General features: G+C 36.4%; 2 protein-coding genes across 2 annotated transcripts; both read left to right on the forward strand.

Moving 5' to 3' along the window:
- Positions 1 to 8242: 8242 nt before the first annotated feature.
- On the forward strand, positions 8243 to 11169 carry marcksa (myristoylated alanine-rich protein kinase C substrate a). The gene is made up of 2 exons (XM_043220180.1): positions 8243 to 8613; positions 9450 to 11169. The coding sequence occupies exons 1-2, from the start codon at positions 8518 to 8520 to the stop codon at positions 10059 to 10061; spliced, it is 708 nt and encodes a 235-aa protein (XP_043076115.1). The 5' UTR covers positions 8243 to 8517; the 3' UTR covers positions 10062 to 11169.
- A 3683-nt stretch (positions 11170 to 14852) lies between these two features.
- cebpz (CCAAT enhancer binding protein zeta) lies at positions 14853 to 26763 on the forward strand. The gene is made up of 15 exons (XM_043220175.1): positions 14853 to 15038; positions 15944 to 17445; positions 18784 to 19015; positions 19521 to 19680; positions 20341 to 20429; positions 20518 to 20571; positions 21555 to 21657; positions 21744 to 21812; positions 23223 to 23289; positions 23381 to 23487; positions 23572 to 23632; positions 24663 to 24859; positions 25556 to 25626; positions 25865 to 25946; positions 26098 to 26763. The coding sequence occupies exons 1-15, from the start codon at positions 14904 to 14906 to the stop codon at positions 26241 to 26243; spliced, it is 3075 nt and encodes a 1024-aa protein (XP_043076110.1). The 5' UTR covers positions 14853 to 14903; the 3' UTR covers positions 26244 to 26763.
- Positions 26764 to 27691: the final 928 nt, after the last annotated feature.

Raw genomic sequence — 27691 nt, forward strand, 5'->3', positions numbered from 1 at the left:
GATGCCCGAGGTGGCGCTTTAAAAAGTGCTGAGGACTTTTTTGAAAATACGGTTTCCCTCATAGGATTCTAATGTAAAACAGATGCTGGTAGCTTCAAAAAAGACATCAAGTGTGAACATGATGATGTTTGACTTCGCCAGTCGGAGATCACTCAAAATAACATTAAAGAGGTGTGTGAATTTGCAAGTACGATGTCGGACAATGTAATATGCTCTGGTCTGGGCCCTTCTGCTAGCTGTCTCATGTCACAAGAGGCAGTTAATTCTCAGCGCATAGAGACTCTTTCACCTAGATATCACACTATAGAGACTGTGTCTGTTCCACGAATTAGAATACACAAAGTACGTCCAAACCCAATTAAAAGCAATAATTTAATTACTGTTCAACAAATAAAAGCTACTTATAATACAAATAAGCAAATTATAAAACTTGGCTTGCTGAATATTAGATCCCTTTCCACAAAAACACTTTATACAAATGATTTGATCAAATATCAGAACCTAGATTTGCTCTGTTTGACAGAAGCCTGGCTAAAACCAGGTGAATTCATTACTTTAAATGAGTCTCCCCCCGGGCCTGAAAGAAACAGATACAGAAACAGACAACATAGACCAGGCATTCTTGGCCCCGAAGACCAAGATTTGGCTGTATGAATCTTCACAGACCCCCGTAGCTGTGGCTGGGCAAGACAGGAGTGAACTCAGCCTCCTTAGCCGCAACTGGCAACCTTCATAGCCATGACGGGGCAGAGCAAGGGTTCCTCAATTTCTCTAGCCGTACTCGATTCTAACCTTGACGTGAGCCAATGTGGGCTGGGAAGGCAGAGGGCTTCGTTGTGACTGATACCCACTCTGGAGGTTCTACGGCAGTTGCTGACACCTCTGGAGCAGGCTGGCAGACGGGAGAGGTCTCAGGAGCGGACTCTGGCTCAGGGGCAGACCTGTGGACAAGAAAGTCCTCTAGAGCAGGCTTGTGGACTTGAATAGGCACCGGAGTGACAGGCAAGAATGGGATCAGGAGCAGATTTGCAGACTGGTGTAGAAGTTGAGCAGTGTGTGGCCCAAACACACAAAATAGCAACATTACAGAAGTGCATGGGATGGGACACAGAAAACAGTCTCAGGGATGACTTGCGCTGAAGCCCTAGGAATACCGGCTGCACTCATGGTTATCACTGGTGGGTTCGCCAGACTGGTTATCAGCATCAAACGCCCTCAGAATGCCCTGGTGTCCTCAAATGCAGCATCCACAATGCCTGGAAATACTGGAGAGGCATCCATGGTGGCTGAGAACTGGGGCTGGATATCCACAGTGGCTAAAGGCTCCGGTGTGGCAGTGAAATTGTGCAGTGGCTCTGGGAAGGCAGCCATCTTGTGCAGGGGTTCTGGCCTGGTGGCCATATTGTGCAGTGGCTCTGGAAAGGCGGCCATCTTGTGCACAGGCTTGTGCACAAGTTGTGTCGAGTGGTGGATTTATTCCCTCACAAAAGAAGTCAAATCAATACATAGTCTGGTAAGTCTGAGTTGTAAACAAGGTCTAGACTTGATATTCTTGGATATATAATCTTCAAGCAATCGGGTGCCCTGCTTGAGGATCAGCAGTGATGTAGCGAGGCACATACCTGGCCATGGTTCGGATGAAAAGCCACTGGATCCTGGTTTGATGTAGCATTCTTTCATAATTGAGGCATGCAGATCCATTTGCAGGCTTTTATTTGATGAAGGCATGGTCAAAGCAGGCAGACATCAACAACACAGAATATCAGAGGGACAGCGACAACAAAATCCAAAAACAGGCAGAGGTTTAGTCAGGCAGCAAACATGCAAACAATGCTACATGTGGATCAAAGGCCTGCTACAGGATTTATAGTCTCTAAACAGAAAGTAGCAGCAGAGGATGCGATCACTGTTCATCCAGAGGTCCTTCTGGTGGCTTGGCATAACAGTTATTCAATGAAACCACAATTAAACCATATATTTTTATTTTTATATAATGCATTTTGAGTCATGAAATCTGGAATATTAGTCAGATGCGTTGTTGTTGGTAAACTCTGCAGTCTTGAGACTGTAGGTCAGTTTGACTTGAAGCGGTGCTGTAGGGACCCATCAGTGTGTGACATCGAAGTACAGCGAGAGTGTTTGACAGCTGATGGCTATGATGATATGGAGCCTGCAGTGCAACTGAAAGATGAAAAACCCTTATGTTTCAAATCACACTCTACTTCCTCATTCACTATTCCCTCAAGAGTTTGCTCTTATAGTCCACCTGACAAAGAGAACGAACATCAATGAGTGAATTCAACCAATGATGGACAGCTGCTGTTAACAAACAGAATTACTGAAGAAAACAGCAAGAAATTAAACTACAACTGACTTCAGCCACAACCTTAAATGAAATAAACTGAAGTAAAACAGCAGAGAATGATTAAACAACTCCACAAAGAACATGACTGGCTTCGCACATTACAATCTGACTTTGTACAAACCAAGAAAAATTGAACATCATACAGTCTTTTGCTCTAGTGTGTTATTACAACATCACTTTGGCAAAAAAGAGACAACAAATGCATAAAAGCAGTGAATAATGGGGAATAAAACAAAACTACAGATGTCTCAGACTTTTCTCTGCTCTTTTTTTGTTCAAGTGTGATTTAAAACACATATTTATAGCAGCTTAATGAAGCTAAAAAAGTCCAGATTCAAGGTAAACCAAAGCTAATACTGATCTCCATCATGATAAGTCACAAAAAGAATATCAACAGTACTTAAATCTCTGTTAATTCTCATAATTCTCACTTCTGAAGCTGGTAATGCTGATTTAGGATTTAGATGTTAATTCAGATATTGAGTAATTATAATGTCTTTATTTTATTTTATTTTATTCTGTTTGTTAACAGCAGGTGTTCCTCATGAATGCTCAATCATCACTTCATTAATCACAGTATTGTCTCATTAATTTCAAATTCCACAATTTTTTTTACTGACATATTAGTGAAGGTTCATAGATAACAGTTCTGCAAAGTCTGTGAACTGATAATGAGAGTAAATATTTAACTGAACTGTGTTTTTGCTCAAGAGAGATCTGTTAATGTACCATTTTGCTAGAGAGTAGAGACTGTGCTTCAGTCGATGATGAGACACAACTGCTTCTTTATTTAAAGACTGGAACAGTTCAACTGACGATGAAATGCAATGACCTGAGTTAAAGAGTTTGTTATTTAAAGTGTTTTCTGATGAGTACTGTTATTAATTGGGGTTAATTTCCATAGTAATATAACAGTAACATGCTGTTAAAATAAAGATCTGTAAAATAACAGTAAATCACTGGCACCCATGCTACCAAAAAATTACCTTAAATTTTTTACAATGTACGCAAGCTGCATACTCTGCGGTGCTACTAAGTGGCAAGATCCTGTTTACAATTATTTGGCTCATATTTGGAGGAATTTTTGTTGATCTGGACGGATGGAATGTTAACTTTCTGTTTTGCTCACTTGTTGTGGAATTGTTTTTCTTTTGAAACTAGAAAAGGAACTTAGATACTGTCTACTCTAGTTAACAGCAGATGTGAAGGATCAGGGAACAAAGAGAATAAATAGACCCCAGCAGTAAGTCATTTATTTGTGTGTGTGACCACAGCAATGAAATAAAGAATACACAGCATTGTAGACTGAAAGGAGAATACTTTGATTTGACTGTCAGTGAGTCTATTCATCAAGAGAAGCAAACAGTATTCAAGGTCAAAGGTCAGACCATGGACAAGCAGCTTCTGTCACATACTGTACATTGTGCCTATTGTATCACATGAAATGGCCTCAGGAACTCTGTAGCAGCCCTTGGATTATAATAATGATGCCAGCCTTCCCCCTGCAACTTCTGACCTCCAACCTCGCAGCCTGCTCCACCCCTCAGTGAGACAGATATTTAAAACTATGGTGTAGAATTCATTAGCTATCCTGTTTATCTAATGAAACACCTTTCAGGCACCCAAGTTTAACTATCATATGCTATGTTTAACTGTGACAATGAAATTATGTAATGTAAAAAAGGTACAAAAAATAAATGAAATTTAAAAAATAAATAAATAAATCACCTCTCTCATGCTTTTTGCAACTCGAAGAATGAAGATACATTTTTCTCATGTTATTTGTATGCTATGTTTTTTTTAATTGAATGGCAATGAACTGTTATTTGCCATTAAAGTGAAAATACTGAAATTACACATGTGCTAGTGTGTATCTGTTACAGCAGTGGTCTCAAACTCAATTCCTGGAGGGCCACAGCTCTGCACAGTTTAGCTCCGTCTAGCTCCAAATCACACCTGGTTGGAAGTGTCTAGACCTTAATTAGCTGGATCAGGTGTGTAAACTGTGCAGAGCTGTGACCCTCCAGGAACTGAGTTTAAGTGTGTTTAAGTGTGTTACAGTCTTTCATTTAGAAAATGGACAACAAATAGAAAACGGGAGTATCTTTCTTTACTCAGTCAGGAATAGGTAAATGTAATACAGGAGACTTCAGAGTGGTTTTCAAATTGATTAACCATGAGAGAAAACAGTCAAGACACCACTACACTCATGTTACAATCATTTCAATGAGAGGCTTGGTGTTTTTTACGAGCCACCAACTTTTGAGACAGATTGCATTTTCACAAATCTTGAGAAAAAGTCTGAATATTAAAATGGATAAAGCCAATACCTTAAATTAACAACTATCATAGTAACTATTAATAAGCAACACATTCTATGTTTACTGAGGCAAAAGCTGTAGTTTATTGCTTATTAATAGCGAGAGTCAAAATAAAGTGTTAATAATAACTCATGTGTTTTTAATAACTCAAGCCCTTTTCAGGGAATCTCTAACCATCTAACCATGAGTCTCACACTCATCCATAATGTTTGTCTTTCATTGTATTCATGTTTGTAATTTTGAACAGAATCAGACAAATTAGTTGAGCGTGTATTGCTCCACACTACCAGTAATAGTAAATATTCCAAATCGTGGATAAACATTACTGTCCAAAAATAGACTTACCTAATCACAATGTAATCACAAAGATGTTGATCCACTAACATGTTGCGCTCAGCAAAATCAGGTTCAGGTTCACACTGAGAACTTTTCAGATGGTTGGGGTGCCCCCTAGAGGTACAAACTTAACTTTTTGTAAATTGAGAGATAACATGGGGGTATGGGTAATAAGGGGCTGCCATTTGAATCAATTCTCAGAACAAATATAGTTAAGGTTCTGTTATAGTTAAGGGTTTGAATGGTGAAAAGTATTTTTCTTTTTATTTCTCTCTTTCTTCCTGCTTTCTTCACTCACCTTAAAAAAAGAAAACATACAGACTCTGAAGACCTGAAGACAAATCAGGTTTTTCTATTCGTACAACAGTGGATTCCAACATCCTCTCTCTCTCGCTCGTTCTCCAACTTCACTCCCTGATTCACCTACACTGTCCTATAACAATAAAAGCAAAAAACACAGAAAATAACCTTTACAAATGTAAGACTATTTGCAAAGCAAAATGGTAAAAACCCTGACATTGATGGTTACCCTGGTTACCAAAAGTCAGATCACTCTTCAAATACTATGTGTTTGCGAATTCATATACAATCTTTTTATTAAATGCAAGGATGGTCCAAGCCAGAGGTAACAGCGGCAAGGAATCAAAACCCCATCTGTGACAGAATGAAGAAAAAAAATGTTGAATGATAATTCTGAATAATGTCAATGATAAAAATGAATGAATAAATGAATGAATTCACTGTCTTTGATATTACAGGTTTGTGCAGTTTTCACATTTTGGACATAGAGCTTTAGGCTGTGTGTTACGTTCTTTTTCAGTGGCTTTAACACGTTTGTCTTTTCAGACATTACATTTTTCCAGACACAGTTTTAAAATCAGGCCTCATTTTGTCAAAACACTACACACAGTTCAAACATCTACAGAATGTTAGAAGATTCAATAGAAAGGTAGAATATTTCTACCTTTCTATAGAGTTTGATTTTTTTATTTATTTTTTTTATTGTTAAAGAATGAATTGACCAAACACAATAGACAAGGCAAGTATTACCTCTCAACACATTGTCTCTTTGTGTAGCTGGATATGGCACTTCATTCACATCACAGGTAATGTCTTCCCTCACAAAACAACAAGGGAAGAATCTTCTTGAATGGCGACTTCTGCCTTGCCCCTACTCTGTGTCTATTAAGGTGACAGGCCTCTTGGCTTGAATGAGGGGTATAACATAGAGTTGGAGGTCATAAGCCTTCTACTGCCATGTTGAAGTGTATTCCGGTACCTCCCATAACACTCTCCCTTTCTTTCCTTTTTCCCTTCTGCATGGCTGTCGGAGGTTTATGATCTCCATTCCAATGTTATACCTCTCATTCAAGCTATGTAGGAGTCCTGTGACCTAATATATGCAGAGTCTGCTTAAGGATGGATTCACCATTCAAGAAGATTCTGGACATTGCCTGTGATATGGAGAGAGAAGTTACCATATCTATCCTTACGAAGAGATGATGCTAAAGAGTTTTTCCCATCTCCATCAAAGTTTATGTACTACACTGTATTTGAGAATTGAGATTTTCAATGCAAAATGCAGCCTAATTGCAATGGTGTACTTAACGATTGTACAATGTGGAGAAATAAATATTTTCATGAATGTCTGGTAGTTGGCTCATGTATTGTGTTCGGTTAATATAATCATGTATTTTTACAATATCTCACAAAAAAACTTAAACACGTTAAAACTCAGCACAGCAGTGTAAGTGGTTCAAGTGTGTGAACCATGAGGTTGCCATCCAGCACCTGGGTTTTACATTTACTTCTTGAATTAAGTGTTTCATTTTAGATGTTCTGATACTTGTGTGTGTGAATTTGTGAATTGTATATAGTGTTTTGACAAAATGAGCTTGTTTTTTAAATCATGCCTAGTAGAAATTATTATTGTTTCCATACAGTGCCTTTGAATAAATTATAAAAACCAACAACCAATCTCAATTCAAGTTTTTTTAAATTGCTAAAACACATTTCTTGAAACCATCACTCACTTTCTCAAAACCTTAAACACAAATCCAAATCTTCAAACTAATCTCACAGAACCCGACTCTTCTAGCAAAATCAAAGCCTCTAAATCGTACACATATTAGTCAATAATATACACAGTAAAGAACATTGCATTCTCTAACACAAAATTCATGAAACAATTCACCATTTTCTCAAAACTATAAACAACACTATCTCAACACTACACACTAACTTCCTGGTCAAATCAAATAGTTTAGTCAAAAATACGTCCTCTTTTGTCAGACTGTGAAAAACACGCATTATACTGCTTATAGAGAAAGTACACCGTTACAAAAACCTCCTTTTGGGGAATGAGAATGATTTTGTTAGTTACAGTATATGACAGCTGTGTTCAATTGTGCTTAACTTTTGCTTTCTTGTGTTTAGGGTTTTGCATCATTTTTACTTAGCATTCAACACTGAACTATGTGTGATTGACGGCCCCACCTTTATTTGCATGTGTTGTCACACATGCAAATTATTTTACATGAACAACAGTGTGAGACATTAGAAATGAACAAAAAGAATACTTGTTTTTGATACCTTTATTATTTTTAATGGACGATCCAAAAAAACGCACTGTGCATTCAGAAAATTCTGTTCACTTTAAAGGTCATGGCATTCGGCAAGTCTTGGAGGCCCCAGAGAACATGATGTTGCGCTCCATCTACAAGTGGTTATGTTATGTACAATTTGCATTATTGCGAGCATTTTGCTGATTTGTTTGATAGACTTACATTTTACAATTTTACGTGCTAAAATATTGTCACTTTATCTTTCAAAATTTCTACATTTCAGTTAAAGCTCAATTTTCAGGCCACATATACGAGAGGGAAGTGGTTTTTGGTAGAAAAAAAAGTAATGTTAATATACCTCAAAAACTATGTGTATGAAAACACGCTTCATTATTTATGTAAAAAAAAATCTATATAATTTTGATTTTAAAAACTTATTTGTGATGCTGGTTATAAGCTCAACATTCCTTCATAGAACAGGCGATTTGGAAAATATAAATTATTCTGTTGAGGGTTTTAATATTTACAACAATCTGTCTCTTTCTATTGTTCGCTTCAGACTTTAAGACACGCCAACGTTCAGACGGTCGGCTGGTGATTGGCTTGTTTAGATTTAAGTTGCGCCCTTGAGTGACGTCACCGCGCCGAATGCCCATTCATCGGTGCAGTTGGGCGTTGGACTCCGCATCTTATTAGTGACCAGGGAAATTTCTCCATTTTCTGAGCTGTCTACAGTGTCACTTGCACAAATTTGGGAATTTAAAAAAAATACTTAAACTCCCCAGGGTTTTTCCTACAATTTTCTTCTCCGAGACTGGTTTCGATCGCTACGTTAAGCGAGCTTGTTGGCCAGGTGTTGTATTCTAAGGACGAGTCTTGTTGCTCTTTGTTCTGTATTGGGATCTGTTGAGCTCTTTGTTGGAGCGAAAGCATGGGAGCGCAATTCTCTAAGACAGCTGGAAAGGGAGAAACGGCTGCAGAAAACGCCGGAGAGGCTGCAGCTTCACCCTCCAAAGCTAACGGACAGGTAAAACCCGACTATTAATGGAGTGAGGTCGTGTATGTATGTATGTATGGTGTTTGTTTGTTATGCATGGTGTTTGTGGAGTTCTGCTGGAGCCCCGTTTCCAACCACACAAATAAAAAAAACGCATTTCAGAGATTGAATTTAATGTATGACCGTAAAATATGTTCAATGTCGCCTCACGTGTTTGTAATTTGTTTTAGACCAGAAATTCAGTTTTGGCGTTGCTTTTTTGATAGAAGCCTTTGTTTGGAAATTAGTAACTTGGCGCTGGATTTTTGAGAATTAACGATGATTCGTCTTAACAAGTCAGGAAATGTGGAAAATAATTTAGTATACATTTTCGTTTCTGGGGTATTGAAAATGATCTTTTAGGGCAAAGTGGGGGTTGATTGTTAGAGTAACAATGGCTCGCCACGCCTTTGGTCGCAGATGCTCGATAGACGCTTCAGCATCACAATGGAACTCTTCCACTGGCGGAAGAGCAATTAAAACGGTTGCATTTTATCATAACATTGCGTTTAGCCGTAATGGCCATTTATACAGGCTGTGTTTTGTACAGGTGACGTTCGTGACGAGGTTCAATAATTACGTGCGGATCCGTTGGCATTTGCTTTTTTTGGCGCGTTGGTTTATTCCAAGCGTTTATAGACAGACGGCGCCCACTGGTGGCTGTGGGAGATTAATGCGCGTGCGAATGAGAGCGTTTACCATTATGGTCTTTGGTTGGTCGAAATAAAGTTTTTAGTAAGGCATGTTATTAGCAAAAATGTGTGTTTTTGTATATTTGCAAAGTAAATTTATAGAATATGGATAATTTTGACCCCCGTTTGTTTTAGGAAAATGGCCACGTGAAGGTGAATGGAGATGCATCTCCAGCGGCTGCTGAGGAGAAAGAAGAGGTTCACGCTAATGGCAGTGCAGCAGCTGAGGAAGGAGAGAAGGCAGAGGCAGCTCCGGCAGAAAAGCAGGCTGAGGAAGGAGATCAAGCGAACGCAGAAGTGAGTGCAGCCACTGAAGAGGAGCCGGCGAAAGCTGAGGATGGCGCAACTCCATCCACAAGCAATGAGACGCCTAAGAAGAAGAAGAAGCGCTTCTCTTTTAAGAAGTCCTTCAAATTGAGTGGCTTCTCTTTTAAGAAAACCAAGAAGGAGACCGGGGATGGAGAAGGTGGTGATGAGGCTAAAACTGAGGAGGCTGAAGCTACTGAAGCAGGTGTGTCAGAAGAGAAGGAGGCAGAAACCAAACCAGAGGAGAAACCAGCGGAGGAGCCAGAGGCTGCCGGTCCTGCCCCTGAGGAGTCCAAAGAAGAGGAGAAACCCGCAGAGTCAGCAGCGGAGACGGAGCCTGCTCCTTCTAAAGATGAAGCACCTGTAGCAGAGGAATCTGCTCCCGCTGTTCAAGAAGCAGAATCCAGTCCAGAGGTCCAGGCAGAGTCTACCACAGAGTAATGTGCACAGTGTAGATCAACAGAGAAAGAGGAAAAAAAACAAAAAAAAACAACAACAGATAATCAAGGCATATTTTCCTGTTGTACAGTGGAGTGGTCCCAGGTTATGAGACAATGGAGAACTAAAGAGCTTTTTAGTCTTTACTTTTTTATACATTTCCCCTCTCCCCAAATTTCACTCTGCCTTTGTGGCTATTCCTGGAGCAGCGATAAAAGCATGGCAACATTGAATAATACAGAAAATTTTGAATTTGTCTCATATTTTTTCAGCATCAGTATTAACTTTTTTCCCCATTTTATTTTTGCATTTTTATACAAAACAATGTAAACATTTATGAAAATGTATAGACATCCCTGTGGGTTAAAGGCAGCTGGTGTAGTGGTCAAAGAGGGGTGCAGGGTTGGGGAATGAGGGTTTTTAAATATTGGCACCTTGATGACTCAGCGTTATGCCATGTAGTACAAAACAGAATGACCATTAATTCATTCACTACAGCTTTCAACACTAAAGCAATTTTTTTTTTAATAATAACAAGCCAATTAAAGTTACAATGATAAGTTTAAAACAACTATTTTAAAGGTCCTGGGAATTCAAAAAAAATTGTTGTAACAGTCTGTGAATTCAGTGAGAAAACAATTTGCATATTCTTTATTGTGTATTGCTGGTTCTATGAGCTTATTAAAGTGTAAGTATGTATAGAAGGGGTGTTTTAACTGTGATTATTGTACAAATGATATCTTGATCTCAAGAAGCACATGCAGCTCTTCTGTCACCAAGTCTGTTTTTTGTAAGTCATCCTCAGACCATTGGAACATTTTTTTTAAAACTCAAACCAAGCTGTGACACATATTCCTGTTTATACTGTGGTTTTTGATTACAACAGTTGATGCTTTTTCAGTGGTCGTTTGACAAAAATAAGGAACCTATCAGATGCAATGTTTGTGTAGCATCTTGTCTCTTTCTTTTGTAAATATTGGAGAAGCTTTTACCTTTGACTTAGATTGAATGTAACTTTGCTTACAGAATTGATATTGAACTTCTCTGCTGAAGGTGTTCTAAATTTTATGTGAGCACACTAAAAGCAAAATAAATGTGAACGAAATTTGAATTGGTTTGTCTCTGTCTTACATTTCATGAGAAATGAGTGGAAATATATATATTCTTAAGTGTGATATTCACCAAGTCATATCTAGTCAACATGGAAGTAAAAGTCGTTTTAAATTTTATCTCCGCACTATTTAAAGAATTTTGTCTCTAAGTACTAAACCATACATGTAAGTGACTTTATTTACAGTCCATGTGTTTTCCTTCTGCTAACCTAACAGGTTGCTTCATGAAAATGCATGAGCCGAGAAAGCCTTTTCCAATCCACTGGCTTTTCATACTATGTAATTCTTTTAGTACAACCGCTTCCTGTAACCTTTTAAAGATGAAATCATTCATTCACAGGGTGTGTAAACTGAATCAAACCCTGTGACCCCACAGTGCTATTCAATACAACAATGACACCATAAAGCAGTACCTGAATGTATAGCAGCCCCACCCAAAGTTCTCCAAAGATCAAGTTCACACACATGTATAATAACAAAAAGAGAGAGATGTGCTGTTTGGAAACACGCCACCATGACTTCAGAAAGTGACCAATATGAACAATAAAGACCATGGGAAGTTTAAATAGGGAGTTCTTCGCATCTCCAAAATGAAAGGATCCAGCCACAAACTGGCTTATATGGCAGGGATTTGCAGAGAATTCTTTGGGGACAAAAAAGGAGCATTATATAGATTAATTTTAAATTTAATTCTAATCTTAACTACTTTAGTAATATTAAATGTATGTGTAAGTTACACTTTATTTTGACAATCCACTTTAGATATTCTACTAAATATATATACGTCAACAAATTCTCATTCATTTGCAGCCACATGTCTACTAACTCTTCTTGTAGTCAGTATGTTGTATGTTGTAAACCCTTCAAAGTAAAAAAACTAGTTGACATGTAGTTGCAAAGTTACTATTGTTATAATGTCTAAAGTGGAATATCGAAGTGTTATGTATATATATGGTAGCTTTAAATGTGTCTCAGAATGAACTGTCACTTTAAAAAACAATGTAAAACAGGGGTATCACTTCCTACCAGCTTAAATCGTCTATCGAGTGAACAACCATCCACTATCTTTTAACATTAAAAGGACGTAGATAATACACACAGTGCATTTACAGTTTTAAATATTAAACTGTGGCCTCCAACAGGGCTGCTGCTGAGCTCTTCAAACAATGTTGTGCATTCCTCTTTGCTCCGTACTGTTTTTCTTCTTCCATACAGTATTCCATCTGCAACCATAATTAAAAAGCAGAATTTATATCACATTAAAACCTATCTTTTGCAAAAGACTTTGCAGCATATTGCTATTGTGACTTACTGTACAGTCCAGGGAAATTATTCATAGTGATAGAAGTCTGAGATCTTTTCTGTATGGTTCGTCCACTATTACAGTGCTGTTAAAAAGTTGAGGAGCAGACAACTGACAAATCAGGTTTTGTTGTACAATTTTTTTTTCAACAACAAAAGCATTGCCAAACAAATAAAAGCTGCCCTAAGTGACTGGTTCATCTTTGTTGGGTGATCTCAATGATCTAAGTGTATGCATAGCAAAGATTATAAACGCAAATGAATATAAACAGCTTTAATAATAATAATAATTGGCCTAACATGTATCACAATTCTTTTTTAACTATAAAAATTATTTATACTCTTTTTTTACTATAAAATATTACATATATTATGTTAGTATTTAAATTTCCACAGAGAAATGCAAATAGCAAAACTATGCTTTCCAAGAGCTTGAAAGTTTTGGTTTTTTTTTTTTTTTTTTTTTTTTTGCAAATTTAGCAAATGACAGACATACCTATATTGATTTCTTGAACAAGACCGGTCAGAGGCGTTTAGGATAGAATCACTCAAAATGCTGGAGTTGTTTTGTGCTGAGTTCTGAAAGCTTGCTAATTTGACCATTGGTGGAAAAAGTAAAACACTGTAGGCTACTTAAATAAGAGTATTGCTAAATCACTCATAGCATCAGTAGAGAGGCACTGATAATTGTCACACACATAAACAATTAAAATAATAATAATTGTCAATAAAGGTCTCTATAGCTTGCTCTATTTCTATTCTATCTATTGTTTTAAATACCCTTACTAAGTTTACAACGTTAAAGGAACAGTTCACTTTTTACTATTTACCCACCCTCAATTAGTTCCAAACTTGTATTATTTTCTTTGCTCTGCCCAGCACAAAAATTTTTGGGTTGAAATTCAAATTCAAATTTTATTTGTCACATACACATACATACATGGTACGACATGCAGTGAAATGTTCTTTACAACCGTCCAGCATCAAAATAGAAAACAAAATTTAAATATAAATATAAAGTATAAAAAATATGTATAAAAATATGTATAAAAAAGAAGTGTGCAAAGTATAAAAAATAAAGTAAAGTGTAGAATATAAAATATAAAATATAAAGTGTAAAATGTAAAGTGGCTGTGCGAATGTCCAGTGCAAAGTGACTAGTGCAATTGTCCAAGTAAGTGGCGAGTATCTGGAAAAGAGGGGTGAACATGGGAATCCCGGTGATTAGGTACTGGGTGTTCTCTGGTTCAGACTCTGAATGGCCTGTGGGAAGAAGCTCCTCCTCATTCTCTCTGTGTTTGCCTTCAGGGAACGAAGGCGCTTTCCTGAACGCAGCAGAGAAAAGAGTCCATTGTTGGGATGGCTGAGGTCTTCCACGATCTTCCTGGCCCTGGTACAGCACCGCTTGTTGTAGATGTGCTGCAGCACAGGGAGCTCGGTGTGGATGGTGCGCTCAGCTAACCGCACCACCTTCTGAAGAGCTCGTCTGTCCTGCACGGTGCTGTTCACGAACCAGGAGGTGATGTTTCCCGTCAGGACACTCTCGATGGTGCAGGTGTAAAAGTTCCTGAGCACCTGAGATGGGAGTCTGAAGTCCCTTAAGTGCCTCAGATGGTATAGACGCTGCCGGGCCTTCTTCACCAGGGTGTTGATGTGACAGGACCAAGACAGGTCCTGCGTGATGTGAACACCCAGGTACCGAAAACTGTCCACTCTCTCCACTGGGGTCCCGTCGATCATGATGGGATGGTAAGAGCGCACCTGCTTCGTGCTGAAGTCCACTATTAACTCCTTTGTTTTGCTGACATTCAGGAGCAGCTTGTTCTCCTGACACCATCTCTCCAGGTTGTTGATCTCCTGAAGGTAGGCCATCTCATCGTTGTTGGAGATCAGGCCCACCACGACAGTGTCGTCAGCAAATTTAATGATGGTGGTAGAGTTTGTAGTGGCCACACAGTCATGTGTGTACAGCGAGTACAGCAAGGGGCTCAGAACACAACCCTGAGGGGCTCCAGTGCTGAGAGTAAGGGAGGATGAGGTGTGTTTTCCCATCCGTAGGGTTTCTTCGGCACAGGAACTATTGGGTGGACTATTCATTGAAGCTAACTTAAACTTGTTTTAGCACTTTCATATCATTGCTCTTTTGTTGAGTGCTTCCGATGCCCTCATTCGTAATAATGAACTAAACGTTTGCAAAATGTCTAATGATAATGATAGTATGATAAACTATTATTAATATAGAAGCCTTTACATTTTCAACACTCCACGGTAGATGGCGTTATGAACCTCTGAGCTCTTTCGCCTTTTCCCAACCTCTAACTCAGAGAAGAAGAAACAACAGCGCAAAGCAGAGACTTTTATTTTGTATTTTAGTTCCTAATGCGCACGTGGGGCTGTGAGTAGTACAGGCGGAAACAAGCGTGCGAGAATCATGGAGCACAGCAACAGCATGGATACTAACAATAGTGATTTTGATGATGAAGACTGCGATCAGTCTAATGAGAATGACAAAAATGAAGAAGAAGAACTCACGTTGGATGATGTATTGCGTTTTGGAGGGACAAAGGTGAGTTTCTAACGTGTCTACTCCACACGTGTCATCATTGATTTATTAGAATATATCTACTCAGAAGGGACAGTGCGAACATTTAAATGTTCTTTGATGAAGTTTTTGTTTTCAAATATAAGCATTTTAAAAGTTTTATTCCTTTATTTATAATTTCAAAAGGCCATACAGTTTGGCAAACACAAAAAACTTACACAGGGGGTTAGTGACATTTTCGCATCTCGCATAAATTTTGACGTTAAAACACAAGAATAACGTACCTGACGGGGAGAGATGAAATAAGATAAAAATTAAGCATGTGTTATATATATATATATATATATATATATATATATATATATATATATATATATATATATATAAAACACATGCTTAATTTCTAAGTACACTATGTATACTTGCATGTATTTCATTTTACAGTGTAAGTACTGGTAATATAAGGTAACTACATAGTTAGGTTTAGGGGTAGGTTCAGGGTTAGTAGCTAGTTATTACCTAATTATTTAAATAACTATAAGAAGTACATAGCATGTACATGAGTAACAGGACTGTAAAATAAAGTGCTACCATAACCCCATTCGCTATATGTTATTTTATAATTTTTTTCTTTTTTTTTATGATGACAACAGCAATATTATTTTAATATTATTAAGTCATTATTAAGTCATTTTATTTGGAAACAGTCTAAAAATATTTAAATTCAATTTTACATAACAATCCAATCATTTCATATTTTTTATTTAGCAGTTACTATAGTCAGAACTATTGTATTATGATATTTTATGCCCTATTTAATTCTTTGTTTTTCCAAATTTGTTTGTTTGTCTTCTTGCGACTAGTAATTACACACAAGTTGTGATATGTTTAGTTTTTGTCTGGTAAATTATGTTTTTGTCTTGTCACAGGCAGATTATGTCATGTTGTCCTGCATCAGTGAATCTGCTGTGCTCATCAATGGTGGTAAGAAAGATGCAATTGATGACCTGGAGGAGGGAGAGCTGGAAGATTTCATAACAAAGCTGGGCATCCGTGCTTATGCAGAGCAACAAATTATTAAAGATGAACAGGATGAAACATCCTCAGAGGCGCCCAAAACGGAGAAAAAAAAGGCAAAGAGCTCCAAAATGAAAGACGATTCACAGTCTGATGTGAAAAATACTATTAAACCCTTAACGGAGGACAAGAAAACCCCTGATCAATCTACAGACCTTTGCCAACCTACTGGAAGAAAGGCTAAACAGAAACACACAAACTTGTTTGAATTAATTCCGCGGCAAACCCTGCTTATCAAACCTGGGGGGAAGTGGTACGATATAGAGTATACTTCAGAAAGCACATCTGTGGCTCAGAGTGAGTCATTGGTCTTTCAGTACAAGGCATTGGCTAAGAAACTCTATGAGAATGAAATTACCCTCTACAAAAACAAGAAGAACTTTCAGAAAGGTGCCAACTCTGCTTGGATGAAGAGTGTAGTGTCCACAGGAACTATGACTGATAGGATGGCAGCTATGACTGTGCTAATTCAGGATGCTCCTATTCACAGTCTCGAGCACATTGAGAGCCTTGTGGTTCTGGTGAAAAAGAAAGGAAGTCGCAGACAAGGCCTTATGGCCTTGGATACCCTTAAGGAGCTGCTGCTTTCTGACCTTCTTCCAAAACACCGCAAGCTTCACACTTTCTCTCAGCATCCTTTTGATCAGCTGGAGGAAAAAGCCAGTGGAAATAGAGACGCCCGAGACCGCAGGCTCGTTCTATGGTACTTCGAGCACCTGCTGAAGCTTCAGGTAGCAGATTTTGTTGCTTCACTAGACATACTGGCTCGTGATACAGTCCAGGCCACCAAAATGCGTTCGCTTGTCACCGCCTATGAGCTGCTGTGCAATCAGCCGGAGCAGGAGAAAGTGGTTCTAATGCAAATTGTCAACAAATTGGGAGATCCTGAATACAAAATTGCTTCCAAAGCCTCGCATCTGCTGGAAACGGTGCTTTACAAACACCCCAACATGAAGACAGTGGTGTGCTATGAGGTTGAGCGCCTCATGTTCAGACCCAACATCAGTTCCAAGGCTCAATACTATGCCGCTTGTTTTCTAAACCAAGTAATTCTGAGCCATGACGAAGCAGATTTGGCTACCAAGCTTATCAACATTTACATCACGTTTTTCAATGCCTGTATTAAGAAGAAGGATATTGAGTCTAAAATGCTCAGTGCTCTGCTAACAGGAGTCAACCGAGCGTATCCGTATGCGAAGGCTGGGGATGACAGTGTGTGCAAGCAGCTGGACACGCTTTTTAAAGTGGTGCACATTGTCAAATTCAACACTGCTGTCCAAGCCCTAATGCTGCTTTTTCAGGTCATGAACACCCAACAGACCATTTCGGATCGCTATTACGTAGCACTCTACAGGTGAATCTACACAACATTTTTTGTTTTTGTTTTGATGAATTGCAAAAAACTATTTAAATCTTTATTTTGTTAATTAGAAAAGCTAATCAATTTATATAAATATAATGAACCAAAACATAATAAGAGCAGTTATCAGTGATTTGTGCATCTTAACAGATCTGAAGGAAGTTAAAGTTTCCCAAGTTTTCCTGACCAAAGCAGTATATTCAGTCTCACAGGGGAACATAAATTAAGTGAAATCAATACTGCAGATAGTCACTAACATTAATATGATTGTGTAAGTATTCCAGAGCCCATAATCACAAAGCATTTTATCTAACCACTAAAAGTTCTCCTAAATAGTAGCTAAAAAGGTTTTGATTAAATGGTTTAAGGAATAGAGAGAAGTCTTAAGATAAGAGTATGGGCGGGGTTTGACCTTGATGATATGGATGATGTCCGCACGCTTACTAAATATGCACACCGTTATTGGTTTATAGGAGAGGGAAGGAGGTAATGTTATGTTGCCATATTCATATAAAGGTTTAAAATAATAATATATAAAGTTAAAACACTTTAAATCACTAGTAAAATATAAATACTATTAGAGTAAAAATGTAGGAGTTCTAATTTAGGACTGACACGCCCCTTATTTTTAAGATTTTTTTCCTTAATTTTGTAAGTTAGGAGCTACTTCTAGCAATTTCTGTGAATATGGGCCCAGATTTGATGTGTTATTCCAACTTCAACTTAAATAGCAAATGCAAATAGAAGCATTTATACCCAGTTTACCCATGATATTAGAAGTAAAACTGGTTACACAAATATTTTAAAATATTTATTTTAAAATGTCAAAAAGGTTACCACACTTTTAACTGTTATAAAACTAGGGGTAATTATTGTCTTTTTTTATTATTATTATTATTGTCTGTTGTCTATTTTTGCAATGTGCTTCTGTATTTTATTGTTGTTAAATATTTTCCACGCATGTATTTTTAAACTGAATATGTTTTCTTAATTTGCAGATATGTAATTTTTTTTGCAGCACATTGAGCTCTTTTTAGCTACTAAACAAAAACATTCACTTTGTTTCCCGCTCAAGTGTAAAAAAAAGTAATGGGTTTGTTCATTGCCTACATCTTAAAATCAGCCACCAATGAATAGAACCCCCGTCTCATTTCTTTTTATTGGGTTTTTTTCACCACATTTTACATTTAGATTAAATGTGTAAGGTGTTTATGGAAAAGAACCTGAGATATATTTTATTTTGCTCTGCATGAATATGTGGAATCAGTTTTGTGCAAATCTTCAAATTCAGTAGCACAGATATTGTTGACATGATTTGTTTGTTTTTCACAGAAAATTGTTGGACCCAGGATTATCATCGAGCTCAAAAAAAAGCATGTTTCTCAATCTCTTGTACAAGTCTCTAAAATCTGACATAGTGCTGAGACGGGTGAAGGCATTTGTAAAGAGGTTACTTCAGGTCAGTTGTTTACAGACCGCTGCCTTTGCATGTGGTGCGCTGTTCCTTGTGTCAGAGGTGATGAAGACCAAGCCAGGCCTCAAGTTACTGCTACAGGAAGAGGAGGTAAGTTTAACACCCTCACAATCTGCATGTTGTGCTTAGTCACAGATTTTACTTTGAACAGATACATGTGACATTACAGATAAATGTGACAGTCATTTAATTGCTATTGAAATTGTACTACAGTCACACACTGTTTTTAGATTTAATAAAAATTAACGAATATTGCTGAAAGCAGAATACTTCCCATCCGGATTGTCTTTGACTTCTCTAATAACAGCAACTTTGGTTGTAAACTATTGTGTAGAAAAACACAAGATCAAAGCACGTCGAAGATTAGCAGAGAGGGTACCACCAGTTTTAACTATAAGCTGTTTCCTTACAAAAGCAGTTTATTCTGTAGCCTCCCTGCATTGACATCCATTAAAAATAAATCATTGTGTCTTGTCTGCTTACCTCTGTAATGCTGTGTTGATTCTTTTTTTTCTTATCATTTTTTTGTGAACATTAGACAGCGACAAGCTCTGGGTTTGTTTATTGCTGATTCTAAAAAAACGTCTATATGCAGGATGAGGAGGAAGAGAAGTATCAGGACCTTGAAGAGGATGTCGATGACAGCATTGCTGAGGAAAAACCTGTGGACGCTGACAAAGATGAAAAAATACAGAGTGTGCAACAATGCCAGATGAAGCCCACTGCATCATGGGTACATCATCAAAACTTGGAAGGTGAGCCTCATTTCTATGTCGTAATTATTAGCATAAAATTGCTTAATATCGTTTTTAACAAAATGTGTTTCAATGCAACATTTGTTGACATAAAAAGGAATGTCACCGACATTTTAGCCAGTCTCTGCTTCTGTCGTCTGTCATTTTTAATTGATTGACAGCATTTAAAAAAGACCAAAGCAGCAGTTGTGAGTAGGGTGGTCAGCCTTAGCCCTGCTCCTGCATTTTTTAATACTGTTAAACTGGAAAATTATTGTTTTAACACTCTCATTGTGACAGCATAAATATCCCTATATTTAAATATTTTTGTTTTAGTGTGGTAGCTGATTTTTTTTAATTATTTTTAACCTTAATCGAGTTTTGAAAATTTGTTTTTTCAAATTAACTCTTCATATTTACTTCTTTGACATTCCAGTTCCAGTGTCAATATTCTTAATTCATTAAACTGTGTGTGTACTTTATTTCTTATGCTGTTGTGTTGTCATTTATATCAGTGACGTAAAATGGTCTTAAAATAACAATAATGTAATTTATTGCAATTTATTCCATTCCATTTATTGCCTGTGGTGTTTTGACATGCCTGCTGATTTTATAAAGCTGCCTCTACATGACACTTTTTCTATGAGCTTTTTTTTTTAATACAAACTTTCTTGTGTACAGGTAGTTTAAATAAAGTGACATACGACCCCATGAACAGAAACCCTTTACACTGCGGGGCAGATCACACAGCCCTCTGGGAACTGCAGAAGGTACAGAGACTAATACTGTCTGTCCATTCTTCGTATCGCTGTGACCTGTTCTCTGACGTTGTGACCAAGTGAGTGCTATTTCTTTCAGCTGTCCCTTCATTTCCATCCCTCCGTGGCTCTTTTTGCTAAGACTTTATTACAGGTAATAATTTTCTCTTGTTTAAATTCAGCCTGAGGTCAACATTTTACTGTATCTGTTACATACATACAGTTTTGTAGTTTTATCAAAACTGTAACCTTGTCCACCTCTGAAATAACTTGTTTTGGTTTATGACACTTTCTAGTAGTGAAATGGCTACTTGGACGGTCTTTCTAAGATCTTGCCATTTACTCATCCTCTTGTTGATTAAAACTTATATGGTTTACCACCTCCTGCTTGTAATAACAAGAAAATTTAAAACAATAATCAATTGCAAAGTAATTTTGTCTCTTCGGAAGGTTTCAAGTTTAGAGTTTCTGTGCTAATGTAGTGATGTAACTGGGCTCTATATATTGGAAACTGGATATATTGTTACTAGCAGCAGATTTCAAACCTCAACCTATAGCAATGTAGGATCTACTCGACATAAGATGAGTAGATCTTGATGCAATATGATGTTAACTTGGGTTATAATTCTGTATATTATGTTAAACACGACTGCCTTTTACATGGTTATTGTGATTAAAGGTAATGAATTAAATGTAGCTTGTTCAAATGATTGCACATTTTAGACTAATTGTACAGGTGCTGTCAGGCTTTAGTAAAATGAAGTAATTCTCAGAAATGCACTGATCAGACAGCTTTGGCCAATGTCATAGTTTCATGTAACAGCACTGGCTCCGGAAAAACTTGGTTGGAGAGCCTTTTTTTGCAGATTGATGTAAGAGAGATTCAGACTTCTCTCTGTTAAACAAACAGTGTTTACATGGGTCTGAGCAGATGCATTTTATTCAAATTAAAATATTAATGGCAATTTTGCCTTACTGTAACAGGGCTTAATCTTCCTACATGACTGGAAAGGAGGTTTAGTCTACATGACTTTGATCTTCTAACTTCAGCTTTTTAAGCACCTTCAAAGATTTCACTATCAAAGTTTGCCTTAAAACAAACCATTTTATTATTAATACTATTCATTTGACCCACAGGGAGAGTTCATCCTGTATACAGGGGATCCGCTTCAGGACTTCACACTTATCCGATTCTTAGATCGTTTTGTATTTAGGAATCCTAAGCAAACGAAGGGAAAACGTAAGCAAACTGTGCAAAGCGACACTTTGGACACTTTTAAACCGGTGACTGCATTCATTTGTCTAAATGTATCTTTTACATTCTAGAAAACACAGACGCTACAGTGATGCAGCCCAAATACAGGGGGAAGTTCAACAAAATTCAGTCATTACCTGGTAAGTCCTGTGTAGTTGTGTATTGTGCCAAAAACTGTAGTTCGCACACTTGTTGAATTATTATAGAATTTGCAGGGGCTTAAAGTTTTCACAAAGGCACAGTGGTCAAAGATGTTTATTTAGCACCATATTTCATAGCTATAAAAAGCAGCATAGCTTTGTAAACAGCTCAAAATAATCACGCCATCGCCGTAAGAACTGTATGATTGCCATAATGCATTTCAGTACATTTTTACTGTCATGTATATTAAATTATGTGCTGTAACTAGTAATGAGGTTGAAGGTAAAGAGGAGATAACTGATTGGTTTATGTGTGCTCTGCGCTGAATGTTGCTGATAGCAAATTTTTGAGCAATGTTGTCGGGCAACTTTGGGAAATGCTACCATAACCGGGCATCCAGATGAGAGACAGCTCTAAAATATTCAGATAGAAATTTGGTACCCAAAATTTTTCAAAATAGTTGCTTGCGGGCATAGACAAAAGCAGCATTTTTTATGTCCTGGTTGATTAGGAAACTAGTATGTAAGGAGGGGAAAACAGATAAAATTAAAGATTAGGGATGCATCGAAATGAAAATTCTGAATATAATAAATTATAACTGTTATAATAACATGGTTTTCATCTTATTATTTTATTTAAAGTTATTTTGTAAGACTTTTTTGATTAATTTCATAACATTTTAAATAACAATTTTCATTCATTTATTTATTTTTGATTATTGTTAATTGCAATGTTTAGTAATGCATTATTAAAATCAACAGTTGAGCTTGTTAGCAGTTATTGCATTCTAAATTAACATGAACTAATAGTGAACAACTGTATTAGCATTAACATGAAGACAGATAAACAGAAATACTATAATGTATTGTTAATTTTTCATACATTTGTTATCACATTAACTAACTGAACCTTATTTTAAATTGTTACCATAATATTAAATTCAGAGCTAGAACTAGAGCCCCATTCATTTCCGTGGAACAGAATAAATTATAATAGTCCAAATCATGTATAATCTCACAAAAATATTTTAATCAGAGTATGTGAGCAGAGCATGGTGTTAAGTGTAGTGGAAAAAATGTTTAGTGAATGTTGATAGAAGGGTTTTAATTGCAGTCATTTATTAATCCACATTGTTTAAACACTAGACTTTTGGTTAAGATGTTTTGTTTTTTATGAAATGTGAGAGATTTATGTCTTCTATCGTCCAGGTAACCATATAAAATATTTAAAAAGTTATAATAGCATCCTAAAATGGGGGTAAGGCAGTGGGTTGGACATTATTGGTTGATTTAACTAAATAATAACACGTTTCTGTAACATTTTAGAGCCACAACTATAACAGCCTGGTTTTATAATGGACCATGAGGAAAAATAACAGTCAGATTTTAATTATTTGTTTTTTTGTGCAGTAAATTGTGAGGAATATCTGGCCAAAGAGGAGGGTCAGATACCGGTGGATGAGGTGTTCTTCTACAGGTTAGTAGAATTATCAACCAAATACAGATAACGGTTATCATTCAAGATAGAGGTAAAATAATTTGTATGTATGCTGTTATGTGTCACTCAGGTACTTTAAGAAGCGAGATGCAGAGAAACAGTGGAAAAGAACAAACAGAAACGAGGACACTGAGAGTGTGGAAGATGTCGATGATGATGAATTTGAGAGGATGCTTGGTAGACCCTGAAAATTATACTTTTTTTCTTTATTCTTAAAAGTTTCATCACGTCAGAAACCTGACCAAACTTTTGTCTCCTTAGATGCTTATGAAGGAGACGACTTTTTCAGCGAGTTCAAGAATGATGACTTGGACTTTGCAGGGTATGTCCAGTTATGTTTACGCTGTAGGCTGGGCAACGTTTTGAGCAATGTTGTCGGGCAACTTATTAATATAATATTAAAAAGGCTAGTTATATATATATATATATATAATAACCATAGATTTTGACTGTTGCAGTCCGCACATAAAAGAAAAACACTAGTTAAAATAATATTCACAGAAGCAAGTTTAGCAAATGTCTAGACTGAGCTTTCACTGTCTATTACACAGTATCGCACTTGTATTTTTATATATATTCTTTTTGTATATTTATACTTTTTACGGGTAACGAATAACCGATAACTACTCCTGCACATGATTTGAGAAAAATATATCTGTCTACGAATTAATTTTTATTTTATTTTTTAAATAATTTTTTTTCATTTAATTGTAGTTTAAACAAATGTTGTGCTATCCCCTACTAATATGAGATGCAAATAAAACATGGCTACAATTTAGTTACCAAAAAAAAGTTCTCTCAGTATTAAAAATCTGCAGACACAATGTGAATTGGAGATCATTGTGCAGTGTAGTCCAAGAAGCGTTATTTACCATTTTCTTTACCAATAAAAACACAAAAAAACATAATTGAGAGTGATAATAATTAATAAGTGATAATTCATAGCAATGAAAATGGATGAAAACAGATCTAAGAGCAAATCAGTATTGGTTGAATCAGGTGTATTAGTTAAATGATGCCTAGTGTTTTCTTATGATTTAACTAAAAATAAAAGAATAGGAACAAATAAATTGTGTTCTCACTTTTTGAAGAAACAATTGAATAAAAAGTAATTAGTTGATTCAAAAACATTGTTTTTTTTTTTAACTTTTTATGCAGGAATCTTTATACAATTTATAAAATGTTATCTATATACACAAACAAACAGGCTTGTAATCTGTTGAAATGCATTTTGCAAATACATTTTTAACGTTTTGTCTGTAACATTGTCACATACTGATGAGTGACGAGTTTCACATGTGACTGTTGTATTTACCAGCACATATAAATGGTGGCCAATCTATCTGTTGCAGCAATGTGATGCCTAAGTCCAAGAAAGGTCGAGATAAGGATGCAGAAGATTCTGATGATGATGACGACGACGATGATGGTGATGATCTCGATGACGAAGAGTTGTCTTTGGGCAGCATGGAGGACGACTTTAAAGATGAACTTGAGGATGAAGGTGGAGAGTTTATGGACATAGAAGAACTAGAAGATCATGATTCAGGTTTGTCAAGTCTTTCAAAGTTGAAAAAAAGTATGTCTTCTCAATGTTCTTAATGTCAAAGATAATGACCCATAGTAAGTGTTCTTCATTCAAAAGGAGAAACTGAAAAAAGATATAACCTTGTTTTGCTTTAATTCTCGAGCAAGGACTCTATACTAGGTAGGAAACTTATTTGAAACGAATATTTGAAACCGAACCTACTGGGCTCACATATACTTCTCATTCGCCATGAATAATTTCCATGAGTGATCCTTACACACAGTATATTTCATAAAAGACAAGCTAAATTGAGTCACCAAATACTTTTTGTATATTTAGTTGTCTCATTTACTCTCACGATAAAGAGACTGAGATGTAAAGTTTACTACAACTAAGTTAATTATGTTGTGTGTGGCAAAAACAACATAAGCATACAAAAAAATGTAAGAACTATAACCAAGCAAAACATGATTTTGTGTGAAAAGCAGATCATTTTGCATTAATACTTCAGGTTTGTGCAACATAAATGTGATTTTAAAGTTTTGATTCATGCTTTTTGTTTTTAAATATTCGATTTACACTTCTTATATTCTAAGATAGCCATATATATGTAATTATTTTTATTTTAATTCAGTGTTTTTGAAAAACATTATTTTGCAATAAGCTCAATCAACTGTGTGTGTGTGTGTGTGTGTGTGTGTACGCATCATTCAAAAGGTGCTCAACCTGCAAAGAAGAAAAAGAAAGGAAAAATGGAGGAGCAGTCAGTGTTTGCATCAGCTGAAGAGGTAGATGATGACATACACAACAGTTTTTTTTTAATTTTTTTATCAAGATTACAGTATTTTATAAATACTAAACTGTGTATTTCTTTTGTAAATGTTTTGTATTGTATCACTCTGATATTACCCTCTTTTCATGTCGGTGAAATCCAATTTGTACAACTTTGACTAGTAGTGATTTACACCAAGGCCATTTTTGCAGTCTGTTTAAGTGGGGGGAAATGTCTTTTTATTGTCTTAACAGTTTGCCTGTTTGCTGGAAGAAAACACAAACTTGAAGTTTGAAAACAGTGATATGAATGCAATGGCCAATACGGACAAAGCTGGTGAGTGCTAAAAATTTATTTTTTTTACCACGGTAAATCGCATGTTTTATTATTCCAAATTGTTCAGTAGCCTGTGATTTTGTTGGACAAAAATGCAGATTTGCTGCTTTTGTAATGTGAAATAATTTTTCACATTTGTCTCTTTGATCAGATGTTAAGCAGCTGAAGTGGGAAGTTAAACGGAATGACTGGATCCATGGTAGAGATGTCAAAACACTGCGACGGAAAAAGGCCATGTTCAACAAGGGAAAATTCGGAAAAGCCAAAAAGATGAAGAGTGTGAAAAGGAAGAAGTGATGACCAGAAACTAGAATAATAACTTTATAATATCATCCTCCCATTTGGTAGACCAGACCTTCTTATCTGCTTCACCTGTGCCTTAGATTCCTGTATATACATGACGGGGGGGAATGCTACAGTATGTAATGTTTCTAAAATATACTAGCTGTAAAGTGGTTTAGTCTGTATTGGCTGTTTCAGGCTTTGCAGTGTTGTACTAAATCCAGAGTTCATCCACGGTTTAGAAAATGCTTTATTTTATCTGTTTTGCTTTGTTATTTTAAAATGTTAATATTTTGTGTAATATCTAATGTTTTATTGGTCGTCACACACACAGTTGTTCAAGTCAGTGGGCATAAGTAAACATATCAAGGACAATATTCTTTCACCAGTTCCATTTTCTGCATATTTTCCCCAATGCATCACAATATTTTAAAAAGCAGATGAACATACAAGTACAAAACCTTGTTCAGCAGGGCTGTTTTCTGCAATGCTTTTTGCAGACCTGATATAGATTAAAACACCTGTGTAAACCAAACATTAATGTGTCTTCCTCGTCTACTTGTCATCTGACCATGGAAATAAAATAAAAAATAATGAAATGAAGAACCTTCCCAAACCTACTCTTTGACAAAACCTAAGATTATTAAATAAGACTACTACAGTTTCCACAGTTCAGAATCATTGTTTTAACAGTTGTAGGAGAGAAATAATGTGAAACAACATGCTTGTGATGGTCTAACATCTGGAGTGAACAGCTAGATTCATGAAACATGGACAATGTGAATTTGATTCACTTCTCATGAAAATTATGAAAAGTATTAAGATTTTGTTTACATAGCAAGAAAGGGCTCATTGGTTTCTTGTAGTCCATCACTAATCAATTTGTCTTGATGGTTAATTGTAGAGGAATAAACTCTTTAACATTACTAACAAAGCCAAAAATACAGCATTTACGAAATATTGGTTTAATTATTAGCTTGTTTTACAATGTGCATCCAATGACTGTTGTATTATCATCCCCATAACAGCAGATTTGAGATTAGGCAGTACACTAAATTATCATCTGCTATGGTTTAAAACTTTCGTTGTCATTTCAAAGCTCTTTATACAAATCAGATTTTGAGTGTTTAACTGACAAAAATCAATTATGCTAACTAAAATGAGATACAAATTCTGCTTTAAAGCAGTAGTAATAATAATTGTCATTACTCAGCTTCTAGTTAACCGTTGGTACAGTTCAGTTCATTAACATTTGCTCATTAAGTAAGCTCAATTCAGCTATAAGCAGCTCTATTGAAAATCTATTGTCATTATTGAGATCCACTCCAGCATGCTTTGAACTTTTTGAACATATTTTGAAGCAACTGGATGTTGATGGAACAATTGTGAACCAAATGAAACTGCAAATGTTTGTTAGATAGACCTGTTCCAATTTTTCAGAGATAACTTTTCTCTATTCCAAA

Source organism: Puntigrus tetrazona, chromosome 20, assembly GCF_018831695.1.
Source record: "Puntigrus tetrazona isolate hp1 chromosome 20, ASM1883169v1, whole genome shotgun sequence".
NCBI classification, from domain to species: Eukaryota; Metazoa; Chordata; class Actinopteri; order Cypriniformes; family Cyprinidae; genus Puntigrus; species Puntigrus tetrazona.